At 48.4% G+C, this 19,743-nt stretch overlaps 2 protein-coding genes across 3 annotated transcripts in view; both read right to left on the bottom strand.

Annotated features, from left to right (window-relative positions):
- The window catches only part of DDOST (dolichyl-diphosphooligosaccharide--protein glycosyltransferase non-catalytic subunit), an 8,994-nt gene extending 8,635 nt beyond the window's left edge, over positions 1–359 (bottom strand). The window contains exon 1 of the mRNA XM_024749902.1: positions 61–359. Coding sequence (XP_024605670.1) covers positions 61–214 — 154 coding nt within the window. The 5' untranslated portion in view covers positions 215–359. The remainder of the gene's footprint in view (positions 1–60) is intronic.
- A 2,776-nt stretch (positions 360–3,135) lies between these two features.
- Positions 3,136–19,743, bottom strand: part of KIF17 (kinesin family member 17) — a 42,256-nt gene continuing 25,648 nt past the window's right edge. Inside the window, exons 10-14 of one of the 2 annotated variants that reach the window (XM_024749866.1) lie at positions 18,808–19,039; positions 7,448–7,706; positions 6,265–6,335; positions 4,293–4,410; positions 3,136–3,314 (exon numbers count right to left, since the gene is read on the bottom strand). In XM_024749866.1, coding sequence (XP_024605634.1) covers positions 3,136–3,314; positions 4,293–4,410; positions 6,265–6,335; positions 7,448–7,706; positions 18,808–19,039 — 859 coding nt within the window. The remainder of the gene's footprint in view (positions 3,315–4,292; positions 4,411–6,264; positions 6,336–7,447; positions 7,707–18,807; positions 19,040–19,743) is intronic. The other variant, XM_024749867.1, reaches the window with a different exon arrangement.

Here is a 19,743-nt window from a genome sequence, read left to right as displayed (position 1 = left end):
GCTTGGGGACCTTTCCAACCCCAGACTTTCACCTGCCGCCCCCTCGGACCCCAGTCTCACCCTTCAGGCTCCGGAAGAAAAGCGAATGCGTCTCCCGCAGGTTGAGGTTGTCCAGCAGCACCAAGGTGCGGGGACCGCTGGCGCCGACCAGGCCAAGCAAGGGCAGCAGCAGCCACAAGATGGACCAAGCACGGACCGCGGCGCCGAGCCCCATCTTCCTGCTCCTGCCAAAGAACCCAAGCACCTGGACACCGGAAGTGCTTCTTCCACAGTCGCCCAATCGCGGCCCGTGGTCGGGGAGATAACCCGGAAGTGATCCGAGTACGTCGGGGCTGGGCGTTCGGAGCCGCTGCTCGGATGGTGAGGGGCGGGGAGCGCGGCCGGAAGTGCACCGTAGGAGGCGGATACTCTGAATCCTATTGGTGGAAGGGGCACGCGGCTCCGCCTCTCCAAAGGAAAAGGCTCAATCCTAGAGAGACAGCTCTGCTGCCGCGACCAATCAACAGGGTTACTAGCCCCTTGGTTCCGCCCATCCCGGGCTTCCGCCTAGCGCCCAGAACCCGCTTCCCGCCGGAGCTTGGGACAGATGTGTGCGTCCCGCCTCTTCAACCTATTCGTCCTGGTCTGGGCCGTCGCGTTCAGGACAGGGTCTGGGGCAGTGGCGGCGTCAACTCGGGCCACCTCCTCGGTCTTCACTGGCCCAGGACAGATTCGACTAGGAACAAGGCCCCAGCCCCACTGTTTCCAGGGAGAAAGTGGTTGGAAAAAGATCAGGGACCGCGGAGGGGGTGGGGAATTTGTCCTGCTGCTCAGGGGCCCAGGGCCTTGGCGCGGGCCTGTCCTCCCCCGCCTGTTGGACCACACTGGAGTCAGTGTGGATGGGCGACGGACTGGCCTACCATTCAAAATCTCTAGCTGAGTTCATTTCGAAGCCCCGTCTCTCACTAGCCCTGTTACCTGGGCATTTCCCTGGTCTCCTGGCCACTGTCCTAGGCTGGCAATAGTAGGCCCAGCTCTCCTACTTATCGGTGTGCCTTTGGAACAGCCTTGGCTCGTGGGAGGACTAGGACGGGTTTTGAAGCACTTCGTGCAGAGCCAGGCTGAGCCTCCACTCGGTACTGCTGGCTCCCGCCCCTTCTAAACTGACACAGGGGCAACCTGCTCACCTCAGACCTGCCTCAGTCCCACCACGGCTCTAAGTAAAAGCTACCACAAGACTTCAGCTATTCTCTGGGTCCCAAACACAATCCCAGGGCAAATGGTGAAGGTAACTGTGGAGAGAGAAGGTAGCTGTTCTTTTCTGACCTCTTATACTTGTCCACCAAGCCAAGAATGCGGGGGCAAAAGTCAAAAAGTCTCGCTCTGTGCATCTCCTTAACGGATTCTACCTCCATCCCCTGCATGGAAGGTTAGGGCTGCACGGAAAGTTAAGCCTCTCACCCCAGCCCTCCTGCCCTTCGGCACACAATGCCACGTCAATCCACCAAGCTCAGACCTGATGGTGCCGGCCTGTTGCTGAGCAGTCTGCCACAGCTCAGGGGCACCCAAAGGCCATTTACTCAGGTCTCCACCTAAACTCATCTTGGCAGCCTCGTCAGCTTCTCCATCCCTGCTCATGGCTTCCACGGAACAGTTCTCCCACCTTTAACATACCCTGAGCTTCCCCACCTCCTGCCTTTTGTTCATGCAGCCCCCTCCACCAGGAACCCTCTTCCCACATTCCCATCTTAAGCCCCGGGATCTTCTCCATCCTTTATGGTAGCCCTACCCTCTGCTGCTCCCTTCACAAGGGCACTTTGTTCCCCATAAAGACCTGATCTTACATCCTCTCGCTCAAGGTATGCACCGCGTGCTGACTTCCCTTAGACTGATCTCCGAAGTTTCCTAATCACCTTCCACCCTAGCTTCAGGGCGTGAGCTCCTTGGCCCAGACATGTGGCTTGTGGCAGGTATCACAGTAATTAATACAAAATATGGAGGGGGAGGATTTAGGGGGACTAACACGGAGCACCTGCTATGCACCGGGAACTTTACACACTATCTCATTTAACCTTCACGATGACCCTGTGAGGTTGGTATCCCCATTTCACAGATGAGGCTCAGCGTGAAATGAGGCTTAGGATAGCACCAAAGGCCAAGACTTTTCCCTCAGATTGTGGGCCCTTCCCACAGGGCAGGCCTGGGATACAATGGGCAAGGGGACGGGTCTGTCTTAGGCAGCTGGGGTGGCCTGGATTCATTTCTGGCCATGTTAGGACACGCAGTTCCAGGACAGCCCCTGAGGGCCATCAAGACCTGGGTCTTCTCTGGGCCTCAGCAAGATGTGGCCTCTATGTTCCAGAACAAGGACTCTGCTTTCCTGGGGCACAGATCCTTCGAGAATCTAACAACAGTTCACATTCACATGCTGTCCCCAGAAAAAATGCACTTATACTCACAATTACAGGGGATTGCAGAGACCCTGGAGCCTACAGGCAGTTAAGAATCCCTGCTCCAGAAAGAGCTTCCCCATGAAGACCAGGCAGCGGCAGCGAGGGGCCCCAGTGATGCTATCAGAGGATCAGAGAAGGGCAGTTCAGCAGCTAAAGGCAGTTTATTAGGGCAGCTTAACGTGGAGTGGCCTCTGCGCCGCAGACCAGCTGAGCGTAGGCAGTGCGGGAACAGCTGCTCCAGGACTCCTGTGCCCGTCCCTCAGGGCTTCCTCACCAAGCGGGGCCTAGTAGATGGAGGCGCAATTTTCCATCGCCAAGACATTGAGCTTGACCCATGCGGAAGTCACTGTCCCACTCAATTGGGCTGCTAGTGAAGGCCTTGAGGCTGAGCTGAGGTTTCTGAGCCCATGGAGGCACAGGACAATGCTGGTGGGCACAGTGGAGGGCAGATGAAAACGCTGACGTGGCGTGGAGAGCCGGAGCAGGTCTCTCCAAGGATGGTCCAGTCTCCGAGGAGCTCATGCCCTGGGCAGCGTGGGCTCTCTGGGTAGCAGGGAGGGGACAGTGCTTTCCCAGGGCCAGGGCCCCCTCGGGTGCCCCCAGTACTGTGGGGGGCAGGTGGGAGGAGACCTAGCTGGGCCTGCCCCGGAAGGGCCTGGCAGTCTCACAGAGCCCAAAGGCAGGGCAGCAGCAGGCAATGTGTTCACAGAGGCTCACCGCCAAAGCTGCTTTTGCTTTTCTTACGCCTGGCCTTGGTGAAGGGGATGTCAAGGGACTCAAGGCGGAAGGGCCGAGGCTGGGGCATTTCAGGGGCCTGGGTGGGTGGGATGGCAGAGCTGTTGCCAAGTGGGGAGCTGAGGCCTGGCGGCGAGCTGCGATATGCTGTGGAGAAGCAGGACAGAAGCACTGGTGAGCCAGGAGCGCAGAGGATGGAGAGAAAAGACTCCATGCGTGCGGGGTGCAAAGTCTGGTCCACCCCCTACCCAGCCAGAGGCCCTGGTCCCGCAGCTGGGACCCCAGGCTCTGAGAAGCTGCTCTGGTTGAGGCCTCGGACCCAGCACTACATCTGCATCCAAAGGGTCTGGGCTGGGAGCATGGAGTTTTAAAGCCTCAGGCTGAGGCAGCCTGGACTGTCAAGCCACACAAGCCTGGTTCACATCCCTGCTCCACCACTTCCTGGAAGTATAACCCTAGGGAGCCACTTCTCGCCGAGCCTCAGTTTCCTCACCTGCAACATGGGCATGATGCCAACTACTCAACTGATGTCAGTTTCTTTCCTGTCCAGCTTTTCCCTCCTTATTCCTCAACTCCACCCATTCTGTCTCTCAAATAACCTCTGTGTAGAACTGAGATTTGCTTTTTATTGGTATTTTATTAGAAGCTCTGTGGTCTTCGATTTTAGTTTTAAAAGCAGAGGAACAAAGTGGTTTTCGATTCTTGCTCGTAAAAGTGTGTTTTGCTTTTGTGGTCCTGTTTGCCCCCACTTGGCTCAGTGGGAGAAAGTCACCCTACTGGCAACTGAGGAAGCTGGTGGCAACTGACCAAGTCCCAGACAACTCCAGGCCGGGGCCCAAGCTGTGTGCTGAGGACCTTCTGCGTGTCGGGGAGACACAGGATCCAACTCAGCACCTCCCCACCGGGAGATGGACAGAGTGGGGGAGGAAAGGGGAGGCCGTGTACTGAGCACTTCCCACCTCATCTCACCTGACCCTGAGGAGAAGGCATATCCCCCTCAGTTTACAGCTGAGGAAACTGAGGCTCAGAGAGGGAAAGGGGCTTCTGACCCAGGCCTGTGTGACTCCAAATCCTCCAGAGCTCTCAGGGAGGGCCTGGAGGACAGGAGGTGGGCACGGTACTCACCGAGGCTCTTCATGGGATCCGCACTGAGGATCTGGGTGGCCCGCTTGGGCCGGAAGTAGTTACTGGCGATGTTTTCACTGTCACTCCGACTGAGCATCAGCCTGTAGCGGTCTTCATCCTGCTAAGAGTCCAAATCCTCACAGGTTAAGACCCCTTGCTTGTGCGGTTCTTACCTGGGCCCTCACCCAGGCTTCAGCAGGCTCTGCCAGCCTGGGCGGCAGGGCTGCCCTGAACCTCACTGCCCACGTTGGTGTACCCTGCACTTCAGACCCCAGACACTTGCGGTGGGATCTAGGCAGCTCAGGGCAAAAGGGTCACAGTCACCAGCCAGGCCTACACATGCTCCTCCCCACCTTCCACCCCCATCTTCCTTGGGACGCGAAGGACCCTGTTCCTCCTGCAAAGCTCAAAACAAGGTCCATCGGGGCAAGGACGATACTACACACCCTTAAACCCATCACAATATATTCATAGAATAGGTAACACAGTACTCAGCTCATGAGCTCACTTCTGATCATGAGAACTGGAGTCCCAACATTTTTATCACCAAGGACTAGTATTTTTCACTGCTATAGTGGATTTCTTTTCTTCAGCCTGAATCTCTTACTTCAGGGAACCACCTTCTCCCACTTGACGTGGTCCTGGTGGGGTGATCATTCATAGGACCCGAATATCACCACTCCTACCCGCCCATCCCCTTGCTACACAGCTGGACACGTGACCCAGACTGGGCCAATCACAGAACTACATCTTCTGGATATAGTCATTGGTCCAAGAGTAGGCCCATGACCCAGGCAGAGCCAATCAGAATCCTGCCGCAAGCACTGGTTTAAGGATGCTCTAAAAGACCAGGTCTCTCTTCCTATTGGATCACCAATTGCTAGCAGCCATCTTTCCTGCCACATGGAGAAAGCCTGCCTGAGTCCAAACCTAGGATTCCAAGTGAGGCAGAGCCAAAAGGTCAAGAAACACACAGAACCAGGACTGGTTGAGCCCCTTGATCCAGCCATACCTGAAACTGGTGCACTTAACATGAACCAATAAATTCCCTAGTTTGCTTACTGGAACTAAAAGCATTCTAATATAACCCATTTGTGGTCCCAGGTTAAGAATGGTTGTTTCAGGAACAACTTAACACTTTTTTTTTTTTTTTACAAAGTTAAGGCATCAAAAGCAGCTGGTCAGAGCTTTAACCAGCCTGAGTCGCTCAGGAGGAGATGCTTAGCTGGAATTCATTAACCTATGAGTGGCCTTATCATGACTGCAAACGTATTTTCTGTGTAGATTTTCCAAAATATCTGTAATGGTTTAAGGCAGGGATCAGCAAATTACAGCCTATGGGCCAAATCTGGCCCACAGACTGTTCTTGTAAAGTTTTACTGGAACGCAGCTGTGCTCATTTGTTTACATATTGCGTATGGCTGGTTTTGTGCTATCATGGCAGAGTCAAGGAGTTGTGTCAGAGACCATATGGCCCCCAGACCCTAAAATATTTACTGTTTGGTCCTTTAGGGAAAAGTTAGCTGACCTCTCCTTTAAGGATATATATTTGTTGTAATACAAAACAAGAGAGATATGAAATAAAGTGACTTTAGAATCCCAATGACTGTTTATGGAAACTCTGAGGATGCTTTCAGTCCAAGGGTACCAGCTGGGACCAAGGGAACCAGAATGAACTCCTTGGCCACTGGGATTGAAGCTGAAGCTTCTGTCCTTCACCAGCAGGGTGGGCTGCCTTGAACCCCTGCTTTTCCTCTGGTCTTTATGTGCATAAAGGGCTTTTGAATGAGGGCCAGAGGGGGTGGAGGGTCTGAGTGCAAAGAATTACACAGAAAGGATCCTGGCTCAGCCCCTACTTTAATCATGAGACGGACAGAAACAGTTCAGTTTCTACAGCAGCACTGACCCACTGCACCTTGGGGGCCAAGCCTGCCCGGTGCCAGCTCTCCCCTCGCTCTCCCAGAGACCTTACCGTGCCTGGTTCACCATTGTCCGCTGTGGAGTTTTTGCGGGCTGATCTGTTCTGTAGCCCTGTTGAAACTGCTATGAGAAAACAGAAGCTGTGGTCACTGCTGCCTGGAATGAGGGCCAGAGGGACAGGGGGCTGGGCGCTCAGACCTGGCTCAGGCTTGGAGCCAGGGGAGGACACCTCCCAGCCCAAGCAAGGGGATGGCTTTGGGAAACAGACAACAGGAGGGCTCAGACCAAAGAAGCCACTCCACTGCCTCCAGGCTAGGGAGCAGGTGGGCGCAGGGAGAAAGGCCACTCTGCCTGCAGACTGTGGGAAATGGGGCGGCTGGAGTTTCAGTAGGGATGGTGCCAGTGCCATCCGTGATCGTCAGAGATGTAGGACCTGGATGGATACCCTCTGACCAGGTGAGGACCGGTGCGGGCCCTGTGGGATGTAGGAGACTGCTGCTCCCTGAATGGGCAGAGCCAGCATGTGGCTGGAGAGGATCCACCGCAAGTCTGGCCCTACTCTGACTCAGTGGAGGTGGGGGAGCCTTCAAGATCATCTTTTCCAACCCCTTCTTTGTGAAGATCAGGGGACCAAAGCCCAGAGAGGGACAGTGACCAACATAAGGTCACACAGGAGGTCAGTGGCAAAAGCAGAAGGTGAACCAGGCCTGAAACTCTGAACAGCTCATTTCTGTCCCTGGCCTACAACTCACCACTATGACTGTGATTTTGGATAAGTCACTTACATTCCCTGAGATTCCTCATATGTAAAACAGGTGTAAAACATCTTTGTCCTTCACAGGGTTATTGTAGGATGAAATAATGACAATGATGATCATGATAAGAAAATGTACCACACATTTAAGATGCGCCAGGCGTGGCTCTAAAGGTTTTACATGTACTAACACATTTTAAGCCACCCAGCAATCTTGAAGGAAAGTGCTGTTATTAATCCCCATTTCACAGAGGAGGGCACTGAGTCCCCAAAGGGTCACACGGGGAATGGTGGAGCCAGAATTCCAACCCACATCTGTCTGACTCTTAGGTCCCCAACATTTTGGGTACCCAGAGTCACATGTCTGCTGTACCCACAGCCAGCAGGGAGAGGTGCATGGCCACCTGTCAGCCTGCAGGAGGGCAAACTGTGGAGAAGGGCGGGGACAACTGCTGGGGGGCAGCGCAGCAAAGTTCCTGACCTACTGGGAGGCTGGTTTTTATGATGATGGGCTGGGGGATCTTCCAGAAGCCATTATCCTCATCCCAGCAGGACTCGCGCCTTATCTTCTCCAGGTTGCTATAGTTACAGTCCCGGCGAATCAGGGGCTGCACCTGCTCCAAGAGCTGCTGGAAGAGCATAAAGTCACGTTCCTGCCGACGGATGGTGGCCAAGTAATCTATCTTCTCTAGCTCAAACTCTGACTGCAGATCTTTGATCTCCACCTCTGCCGCCCGAAGCTAAAAACAAGGGATGACAAGCAGTGAGGAGGAAAGACATCGACACGTTTCACCATCCATCTGACCTCTGCATCTGCTCCCTGCCCCTCCGGCCAGCCACTCATCCTCTGCTCACTGATCCACTCACCCATCCATTCTGATCTCCACCGTCTGTCCTGTCATCCTTCCATTGATCCATTCACCTTCCCTCCCACCTCTCCACTCAGCGTTTAAATGAGCACCTACAGGGTCCACAGCCCGGCAGAAAGCAGGAAGAGAGGCTTATCATCAACCCCCACTGCCAGCCCTCAGTCTCTGTCCCACACTCATACATTTTATTCAGGAGCCTTTTAAAAGGCTGCACACATAACACTGTAGTCACCACAGTCCTACAGGATCTCAGAGAACTGTACAAACTCTTTATCTAAAAGAAGCAATAGGCATAAATTCTCAGACTCAACAGTCCTTGTTCTCCCACTGCCACAATCCTGTTATGATGTGACAAACACCAGACTTAAGAATCAGACCCACCTTGATTTAACCATGGGTTCCAGATTTTTTTGATCTCCTGCCCAGGTCTGCCAGACTGGCCCCTCCATAGCCTCCTAAGCATGGGGACTCCCAACTCCAACCAGGCCCTCCCTGAACCCCAAGACACCTTGGCACAATCTGTTTCCTCAAAGAGCAGGGACAGTTTGATTAGTAAAGAAGACTGTTTTAAATTCATGGGAGGGCTTTCCTGGTGGCGCAATGGTTAAGAATCTGCCTGCCAATGCAGGGGACATGGGTTTGAGCCCTGGTCCGGGAAGATCCCACGTGCCACGGAGCAGCTAAGCCCGTGCGCCACAACTACCGAGCCTGCGCGCCACAACTACCGAGCCTGTGCACCACAACTACTGAAGCTCACACGCCTAGAGCCCACGCTCTGCAACAAGAGAAGCCACTGTAATGAGAAGCCTGTGCACCGCAACTAGAGAAAGCCCATGCACAGCAACGAACACCCAGTGCAGACAAAAATAAATAAATAAAATAAAATAAAACTTTTTAAAAATTTAAAAATAAATTCATGGGAATGATAGTCACATGCAATCAACTGAGAACACAGGATGCCTGGTGGGACACAGGTGGGCGGGGAGCCATCAGGGAGGGGTGGGTACACAGGGCCTTCAATTAAATGAATTATGCTCCATGAATGTAGCTAGATAGTAGATACATGGCATTCATGGTAACAATCTTAATATATTATTGTACCTTTGTAATCATTCACAATGATTTTTTTTTTTTTTTTTTTTTTTTGCGGTACGCGGGCCTCTCACTGTTGCGGCCTCTCCCGTTGCGGAGCACAGGCTCCGGACGCGCAGGCTCAGCGGCCATGGCTCACGGGCCCAGCCGCTCTGCGGCATGTGGGATCTTCCCGGACCGGGGCACGAACTCGTGTCCCCTGCATCGGCAGGCGGACTCTCAATCACTGCGCCACCAGGGAAGCCCCCCACAATGATTTTTGTAACAGCTTTATGGAGATATAGTTCACGTCATACAATTCACCAATTTAAAGTGTACAATTGGGGAATTCCTTGGTGGTCCAGGGGTTAGGACTCCACGCTCTCACTGCCAAGGGCCTGGGTTCAATCCTTTAGCAGGGAACTAAAATCCCACAAGCCGTGCAGCACAGCCAAAAAATAAAATAAAATAAAAAATAGGGCTTCCCTGGTGGCACAGTGGTTGGGAGTCCGCCTGCCGATGCAGGGGACGTGGGTTCGTGCCCCGGTCCGGGAAGATCCCACATGCCGCGGAGCGGCTGGGCCCGCGAGCCATGGCCGCTGAGCCTGCGCGTCCGGAGCCTGTGTTCTGCAACGGGGGAGGTCACAACAGTGAGAGGCCCGCGTACCGCAAAAAAATACATAAATAAAAATAAAAAAGTAAAGTATACAATTCAGTGGCTTTTAGCATATTCAGAGTTGTACAATCATCACCACCAGTCTACTTTCTGTCTCTATAGATATGTTTATTCTGGACATTTCATATAAATGTAATCATACAACATGTGGTCTTTTGTATCTGGCTTCTTTCAATGAACATAGAGTTTTCAAGGTTCATCCGTGTTGTAGAACATGTCAGTACTTCATTCCTTTTCCTGCCAAATAATATTCCATTGTGTGGATATATCACATTATTTTTTCATTCATGATTGTTTTCATTTGCAGCTATAATAAATAATGCGACTGTGAACATCAGTGTACAATTTTTTGTGTGGATATATTTTTGTTGTTCTTGAGTGTAACTGCTGGGTCCTATGGTAACACTATGTTTAAGCAACTGAGGAACTTCCAGACTATTTTTCGAAGCAGTATACGAGGGCTCCACGTACCCACAAGCAGTATATGAGGCCTCCAGTTTCTCCACATCCTCACCAGCATTTGTTATTGTATGTCTTTTTTACTACAATCATCCCAGTGGGTATGAGATGGTATCTCACTGTGGTTTTGAGTTGCATTTCCCTAATGGCTAATGATGTTAAACATCCTTTCATGTGTGTATTGGCCATTTGTATATCTTCTTTGGAGAAATGTCTGTTCAGATCCTTTGCCCATTTTAAAATTAGGTGGTCTTTTTATTCTTGAGTTGTACGTTTTTTTAATATTTTCTAGATGCAAGCATCTTATCATACTATATGATTTGAAAATATTTTCTTTCATTCTGTGAGATGTCTTTTCTCTTTTTCGATAGTGTTCCTTGAAGCACAAGTTTAATTTTTTTTTAAATACCTGCTGGTTCTTTTTTTGTTTTACTTTGTTGTGTTTTGGCTGCGCCCTGCGTCTTGTGGGATATCTTAGCTCCCTGACCAGGGATTGAACCTAGGCCCTCAGCAGTGAAAGTGTGGGGTCCTAACCACTGGACTGCCAGGGAATTCCTACAAAAGTTTAATTTTGATTAAGTCCAATTTATCTTTTATTCCTTTGTTGTTTGTGCTTTTGGTATCATACCTAAGAAAGCATTACCTAATTAAAGGTAATAAAGATTTAAACCTGCATTTTCTTCTAAGAGTTTTATAGTTTTACCTCTTCTTTTTAGGTTTTTGACTCATTTTGAGTTAATTTTTGTATACTACATGAGGTTGGAGTCCAGCATCTTTCTTTGGCATGTGGGTATCTAGTTGTCCCAGCATCATTTGTTGAAAAGACTATCCTTTCTCCATTAAATCATCTTGGCACCCTCGTTGAAAATCAACTAACTGTAAATGTGAGGGTTTATTTCTAGACCCCCCAGTTCCATTCCACTGATTCTATATGTCTGTCTTTACACCAGTACCACTCAGCCTTGATTACTGTAACTTTGTAGTAAATTTTGAATCAGGAAGTATGAGTCCTCCAACTTTATTCTTTTCAAGATTATTTTGGCTATTCTGAGTCCCCTGAATTTCCATATGAACTTTAAGATCAGCTTGTCAATTTCTTCAAAGAAGCCAGCTGGTTCTTTGAGAGTGATTGCCTTGAAATCTGCAGATCAATTTGAGAAATATTGCCATCTTGTCAAAATTAAGTCTTCCAATCTATGAACATGGTATATCTTTCCATTTATTTAGGTATCCTTTTCTCTCTCTCTCTCTTTTTTTTTTTTGGTCACGCTGCACAGCATACAGGGTATCTTAGTTCCCTAACCAGGGATCGAACCCATGCCCCTTGCAGTGGAGGTGCAGAGTCTTAACCACTGGACCGCCAGGGAAGTTTCTATTTAGGTATTCTTAATTTCTCTCAACAATGTTTTATAGTTTTTGGAATATAAGTTTTGTACATCCTTTGTAAAACTTTTTCCTGGGTTTCCCTGGTCATGCAGTGGTTAAGAATCCACCTGCCAATGCAGGGGACACGGGTTCGAGCCCTTGTCCAGGAAGGTCCCACATGCTGTGGAGCAACTAAGCCCGTGCGTCACAACTACTGAGCCTGCGAACCACAACTACTGAAGCCCACGTGCCTAGAGTCCGTGCTCTGCAACAAGAGAAGCCACCGCAATGAGAAGCCCGTGCACTGCAACAAAGAGCTGCCCCCACTCTCCGCAACTAGAGAAAGCCCACGCGCAGCAACGAAGACCCAACGCAGCCAAAAATAAATAAATAAAATAAATAAATTTATTAAAAAATTTTTTTCCTAAGTATTTTATTCTTTTTGATGTATTGTAAATTGTTTTCTTAAATCTATTTGCAGATTATTCATTGCAAGTGTACAAAAATACAACTGCTTTTTCCTTATTGATCTTGTATCCTGCTAAACTTGTTCATTGATTCCAGTAGATTTTTTTAGTGGATTCCTTAAGATTTTCTATATATAAAGATCATGTCATCTGCAACTAGAGATAGTTTTACCTATTCTTTGCCAATCTAGATGCCTTTCATTTCAGTTTCTTGCTTAACTGCCCTTGCTAGAACTACCAGTCCAATGTTGAACAGAAGTTGTAAGAGCAAGTACCCTTTTCTTGTTTCTGATCTTAAGGGAAAAGCATTCTGTCTTTCACCACTGAGTATGGTGTTAGCTGTGAGTTTTTCGTGCCCTTTATCAGGCTGAAGAAGTTACCTTCCATTCCTAGTTTGCTGAGTGTTTTTACCATGACAGGTTTTGAATTTTGTTAAATGCTTTTTCTGCATCTATTAAGATGATCATGTAGATTTTGTCCTTTATTCTATTGATATTACATTAATTGATTTTTGGATGCTAAACCAACCTTGAATTCCTGGGATAAATCTCACTTCAGCATGGTGTATAATCCTTTTTATATGTTGCTAGATTTGGTGTGCTGGTATCTTGTAGAGCGTTTTTTATCTATACTCATTAAAATACTGGTTTATAGTTTTCTTGTTATGTCTTTGTCTGGTTTTGGTATCAGGTGTTACTGGCCCCATAGAAAGAGTTGAGAAGTGTTCTCTTCTATTTCATAATGATTTTTAAAAATACCTTTGTCAGCCAATAGCCTTCATTTCACAAACAAAATCCAGTTAGAAGATATAATGGAGGGGATGACTTCCCTGGTGACGCAGTGGTTAAGAATCCACCTGCCAATTCAGGGGACACGGGTTCTAGCCCTGATCCGGGAAGATCCCACATGCCGCGGAGCAACTAAGCCCGTGCGCCACAGCTACTGAGCCTGCCCTCTAGAGCACAAGCCACAACTACTGAGCCTGTGTGTCGCAACTGCTGAAGCCCGCGCACCTAGAGCCCATGCTCCGAAACAAGAGAAGCCACTGCAATGAGGAGACTGCTCACTGAAACAAAGAGTAGCCCCCGCTCACTGCAACTAGGGAAAGCCCATGCACAGCAATGAAGACCCAATGCAGCCAAAAATAAATAAATAAAATTTATTTTTTTAAAAAAAGTTATAATGGAGAAGGATACCCCATAGAGGAAAGCAAATAAAATAAAATACCTAAGTGTAAAACTAACAAGATATGTCTAAAACCTATATGAGAAAATCTATAAAATTCTCCTGAGGGACATAAAAATTGATTTGAACTAATAGAAAGATATGGCATGGATGTTCCTGAACAGGATAACTCAACTTCACAAAAATGTCAGTACTCCCAAGCTAACTTATAAATATAACATAATTCTCCCCAAAATTCCACCCGCTTGTTTCTTTTTCTTTTGAGCTAACCCAGTTGTTTATACAGTTCATTTGGGGTGGGGGAAGAAAACAAGAAAGAATAGCCAGGTAAAACCTGGAAAAGAAAATAAGAGAGGATTATGAGATTATAAAACAGGTTATAAAGCCTCTGAACTTTAAACAAAGTAGCTGACACTGGTACATGAACAGACAGAGCAAGAGAAATGAACAGAAAATCCAGAAATACATCTAAGTACATACAGAAACTTAGCATACAAAAGGACAGCACTGAAGTCAGTGGAGAGTAAATGGACTTTTCAAACAATGGTGCAAAAGATAATATTGAATCAGCTCCTCACACATGCACCACAATAAATTCCAAGTGGATCAGAGATTTAAATGTGAAAACAAAAAACAAAAAACCCCATACAAGTTCTAGGAGAAAACACAAGTGAAGATTTCCAACTATGACTCAAAATCTATATGCAATAATTTAACAGTTGCTCAACTTGGGCTTCCCTGGTGGCGCAGTGGTTGAGAGTCCGCCTGCCGATGCAGGGAACACGCGTTCGTGCCCCAGTCCGGGAAGATCCCACATGCCGCGGAGCGGCCGGGCCCGTGAGCCATGGCCGCTGAGCCTGCGCGTCCGGAGCCTGTGCTCCGCAACGGGAGAGGCCACAACAGTGAGAGGCCCAAAAAAAAAGTTGCTCAACTTGACCAAAAAGAATTTTATGATAAAATACCATAAAGCATAGTAAAAAGTGACAATAACAAACTAGAAGAAAAAAGATTTCCAGCTTATCTCACGGACCAACAGTTAATATCTCTAATATAAATTATAACACTTCTCATATAAAGAGCTCCTACAAGTAGAGAAGAAAAAGAACCACCATCTTGTGAACACAGTTCCGAGAATAAAACCTGCAAACATCCCTAAAACATATGAAAAAATGCTCAACCTTGCTCACAGTATAAAAAATGCAGATTAAAACTGCACTGAATCATAAAATAAATGTCTTGGGAATGTAACACACAGCATGGAGACTACAGTTAATAACACTGTGTTGCATATTTGAAAGTTGCTAAGAGCGTTGATCTTAAAGGTTCTCATCACAAGAAAAAGAATTTGTAACTGTGTGAGGTGAGCATGTTAACTAGACTTATTGTGGCGATCATTTCACAATATGTACAAATACTCCATCATTATGTTCTATACTGAAACCAATATAATGTTATATGTCAATTATATCTCAATTCTTCTTAATGCAAAAAAGGAAACTACGGACTTTCTTGGCGGTCCAGTGGTTAAGACTCCGTGCTTCCACTGCACGGGGCGTGGGTTCCATCCCTGGTCAGGGAATTAAGATCCCGCGTGCTGTGCAGCGTGGCAAATAAGTAAATAAATAAATAAATCTGGGGGGGATAATGTGAGGACTCCATATTTTTTTTAAAAAAAGAAAACTACACTGAGGTACTACTTCTTATCTATCAGAATGTCAAAAATCCAAAAAATTTTCAGTAGAACCTGTTGGTGAGGCTGTGAGAAAACACACACATGTGTGCTAGTGGAAGCAGAAAAGGACACAGCCCCCGTGGAGGGAAGTTGGCAATATCTAGCAAAATCATACATGTATTTACTCTTTGTCCCAGCAATCCCAGTTGGAGGCATTGATTCCAGAGGAATCTACCAAAAATATAAAAGTAGTATGTACAGACTAGTCACTAGAGCACTCCTTATTGTAGCAGAAGATTGGAAATGTCCATCATGACTTTTTGGTTTTTTTTGCGGTACGCGGGCCTCTCACTATTGTGGCCTCTCCCATTGCGGAGCACAGGCTCCGGACGCGCAGGCTCAGCGGCCATGGCTCACGGGCCCAGCCGCTCCGCGGCATGTGGGATCTTCCCGGACCGGGGCACGAACCCATGTCCCCTGCATCGGCAGGCGGAGTCTCAACCACTGCGCCACCAGGGAAGCCCCACCATGACTTTTGAGTAAACAATGATACAGCCTCACGGTGGAGTACCATGTAGCAGTAAAAAGGAATGAGGAATATTTCTAGATATTGCTATGGAGTGATCTTCAGGATATATCATTATGTGAAAAAAAAAAAGCTAGGTGGGGGAAGTGTGTATTGTAGCTACTTTTATCCGAGAAGGGGGAGGATATGTATGGGGAGAGGGACAGGTGTACACACACACACGCACACACACACACGTTTGTTTATATTTTAAAAATGTATACACAGATACCTAAATCTGAATCTCCCCAGAGAGAGCCTCAGAAAAACATACAGAACAATGAGGAGAAAAAATAAAACCATCCTGAGCCCAGGCACTGATCGGGAGACAGAGAACACTAGAAGCTTCAAATTACCAATAAATTCAGCAGACAGCTCCTAGCCCACCCCACAGGGGGGTACGTGGAGGGCACCCAGGAAAGCATGGAGTGGAAGGACAAGGTGACAGAAGGCAGTTAAATCACTCCCCAAAGAGAAAGCCCCAATCTGACGGTGGGAAAACACTGAAAACAGACCTGACATTGGGAAATTGATAGGAGAGACTGAAATGTGTGCAGGACTCAAACTATTAGTCTCTCTAAGGCACTACTCTGGAGGTCATTTAGAGAGCACTTAGAAGTGGGAGATGCCCCCTGAGGTGGAAATTAAAAGTCCTGCAGAAACAAGAGACAATTACAAAAGAAGCAATGGCCCCTCTCACCAAAATAAATAAATACTTTTTTTTTTTAAACTGCTTTGGAAGGCAAGATTTTTGCCCCTATGATTTTCATCCCCTGGCGTTATGCCTGTGTATATGTCATCTTAAATGGCAAAAAGGACTTTGCAAATGGAATTAATGTTATTAATCAATTGACTTTAAAATAGGGAGATTATCCCGCATTATCGAGTGGGTCCACGGTAATCAAGTGTGGGAGAGGGGGGCAGAGAGATGGGCAGAAGAGGTGCATTGGAAGGGAGGCTTCACAGAAGTAAGTTAGGAGGAGAGTCAAAGAGATTGGAAGCAGGATTCCCTGGTGGTGCAGTGGTCAAGAACCCGCTTGCCAATGCAGGGGACACAGGTTCAAGCCCTCGTCCAGGAAGATTCAACATACCGCGGAGCAACTAAGCCCGTGCGCCACAACTACTGAACTCGCGTGCCTAGAGCCCGTGCTCTACAAGAGGAGCCACTGCAATGAGAAGCCCACGCGCCGCAACGAAGAGCAGCCCCTGCTCGCAGCAACTAGAGAAAGCCCACGTGCATCAATGAAGACCCAATGCAACCAAAAATAAATAAATTAATTAATTTTTTTAAAATCCATTAAAAAAAAAAAAGGGATTGGAAGCAGGAGAGGGACTCTATCGTCCAGGCTGTCTTTGAAGGGGGACAGGCGCCAGGAAATGCCGGCTGCCTCCAGAAACTGAGAATGACCATGGCTGACAGCCAGCAAGGAGATGGGAACCTCAGTCCTACAGCCACATAGGAATAAATTCTGTCAGCAACCTTCAAATGGATTCTCCCCTAGGACCTCCAGAAAGAAATGCAGTCCTGCCATACCTTCAGTTCAGCCTTGTGGAATTCTAAGCAGAGAAACCAAGCCACGCGGTACCTGGAATCTGACCTACAGAACTGTGAAATAATTATTTGTGTTGTTTCAGGCAACTAAATGTGTGGTAATTTGCTACAGCCTACAGCCATAGGACACTAATGAAAAGCTCTATGTAAAGCTGCGCTTCCGTATGGCCAGAAGAGCGTGCTATCAAATAGGAAAGCCCAGCAAGGCACCCCGAACCTTTACCTCTGTATGGCCGTTAGCATAACTGTTGCTATCCTGGGCTCGTTCAGTTCCTCCTGTCCTTTCACGGACCCTACCTAGGGCTGTACAGGGTAGTAAATCTCTTCTGTGTGGGGCTTTGTAGTTCATAGATATTGTTTAATTATGATGAGGTCCAGGTAGCCTCTATGCTCTGGTAGAGTCTCCAAACAATGACGAAGACCTTCCCTGATGTATTCCCACTGCCCACAAGACTAGTTACCCATTCATAAATCTTGACTTAAAAGTGCTCTTCCTGTTTTCAAGTACCTACCCCCACACGCTAGGTAAATACAGAATTGTCCCAACGCCCCCTCGGTGCTGCGGAGCGCAGCTACGAGTGCTTCCCAATTGTCACCTGCCCAGTCCCACCCTGTGAGTGCCGTACCCTATAATCAACGGATCCATTGACTATATGGAGCTGCCTGCCTCATCTTTCTGTCCCAAGGTATCTTAGTTTGGCGGGTACTTTTTGTTCCCTCCATCCTCCAACAACCTCTGCATTCAATTGTCACTGAGAGTGCAGAAAAACAAGACGTTATGAAATAAACAGAACAGAGCAGATGTATCAAATCAAAGCTACTATAAGATACAGAAAATGAAAGTCAAAGCATTTCAGCAGAAGAAAATTCCCCCCAAAGCACAAGCACACGGAACCAAACAGATTAAAAATATAACACCCCAATGTGAATAAAGTTTCCTTAAACAAGCACTCACAGATGTGAAATTTTCAAATCAGAAATCCAAAATCTTGAAATGGACAAAAATGAGGAAGACGTCAAGTGGGACATTAACACAAAACGAGGAAAGAATTTTTTAAAAACTTAAGATATGTAGACCAAAGTACAAGAAAGACCAAATTCAATTAAGGACATAAAGGGTATTAAGAAAAGGCATGAAAACAGCCAAGAAAAATTTAAAACTAAAGACGTTTAAAGAGGAAAAAGTATCATCTTTATGCTTTGGCAAGATCCCTCGGTCGCCTGTGTTGAGTGGAGATGAGGAGGGGGCAGCAGGTGGCCAAGGAGGACATTATGAGGCCCAGATCACCCGGAGGATGCTCTGAAGGACATAGAAGCGTCTGTCACAGATGGCAGAGCCTCATTCTCCTCTGGTCCTCACTCCCCAAGCTCAGCCAGGTAGCTGCCTTTCTGTTCCCCGAACCTCAGACCTCATTCCGGGCACTGGACGGTCTCTCGGACCAGACCGCTCTTCCATCAGGTCCCACCTAAGAAGTCACCACCTCCACCAGAACGGCCCTGTCCCCCCTCCATCTACGGTGGCCCCAGGAACTTCTGGGGTTCTGCTAATGCTTGGTGCCTCCGTCTGGGTGCTGGTTGCACAGGGCACTCACTTTGTGGAAATGAATTCAGTTTTGCATTTGTGATTTGGGCATTGGTACTTAAAAAAAAGTAAAAACATAAAAATAAAGGCGCCCCTACCTCCTGCCCCCCCCATTCTCTTCATCAGGCTACCCCTCCCTAGAGTCTCTTGCTTCTTTCTCTGCTACGTTCTTACACACACACACTTCCCCTGGAACGCGAGCTCCAAGAGTGCAGAGACGCTCCTGTCACCGTGACAGCTTCCAGAATAGGGTGTGTCATACAGCAGGTACAGAATACATACACGCAGGTGTCAAGACCGGGTGTGAAGGCCCCGCCCAGCGTTGCCTGCGTGTGGGGGCGGGGCCAGCGGGGGCGCGGCCGGAGCCCAGGGCCTCACCTTCCTCTGCATCTTCTCCAGCAGCTTGCTCTTGGCCCTCACTTCCTCCTGGATGGAGTCGTAGACGTTGAGCAGCACCCAGTCCCCGCTGTCCTCGTCTGAGTTCTGCAGGGCCGCCACCAACTGCTTCTTGCGCTCGTCTGCATACCGCTTCCGCCGCCTGTGCTTCTCCTTCAGGTCCTTGTTCTTGGCCTGCTCGCCCCCGACCACCTGCTGCTCCAACAGCTGCAAGCTGCCCTCATGGAGGAGAAAGCAAACGTGACACAGTCTACCGATCACTGAGCACTGGATGTCCAGCCTGATCTCATCGACTCCTTCCAACAACCCCACTTCACAGACACGTAAACTGAGGCCCAGAGAGGTGAAGCTGCTGGCTTGGAATCAGACCCAGCATTCCTGCCAGATCTCCCTGACTCCAAGCTTGTGTGCCCAGGAACCCAGCTGGTTCTGCCCCACAGGAAGGATGAGAGTCTCCCTCTGGAGCCACAGCTGCTCCACCCGCCTCCCGCCTCCTGGGACTGATGGTGCCACCACAGGGCAGGCTCGCGGCCATGCTCCCAGGCAACCTCAGGGATCAGAATACCCCTGGGTTGTGGAGAATATTCCATACAGTCAGTGCATAATGTTTAATCAGGGAACATTAAGAACAGTTCGTTTTTTTAAATATTTGTATCTAAAATGCTAAAAAAATGTTTAGAGTTTTGCCTTTAAAAGTACAAATTTGAAATAACTACAAAGGCTTATGTAGAACTCCCTACTCTCTAGTAAAGCACCACAGAAGTATTTTAGACTGCCTCTTTCCAAAGGGACATAAGGGGAGTATAACTAAAGACATTCCCAGGATTCATAACAGGATAGGAGATCATGCTGAAGGGAAAGGACGGAACCACGCAAACTGAGCAGCCGGGCCCAGGCCTGCTTCAGGCTCAGTTCTCG

Source organism: Neophocaena asiaeorientalis, unplaced genomic scaffold, assembly GCF_003031525.2.
Source record: "Neophocaena asiaeorientalis asiaeorientalis breed wild unplaced genomic scaffold, Neophocaena_asiaeorientalis_V1.1 scaffold275, whole genome shotgun sequence".
NCBI lineage: Eukaryota > Metazoa > Chordata > Mammalia > Artiodactyla > Phocoenidae > Neophocaena > Neophocaena asiaeorientalis.
Note: the sequence above shows the minus strand (reverse complement) of the source record. Positions and strands in the feature narration are given on the sequence as shown.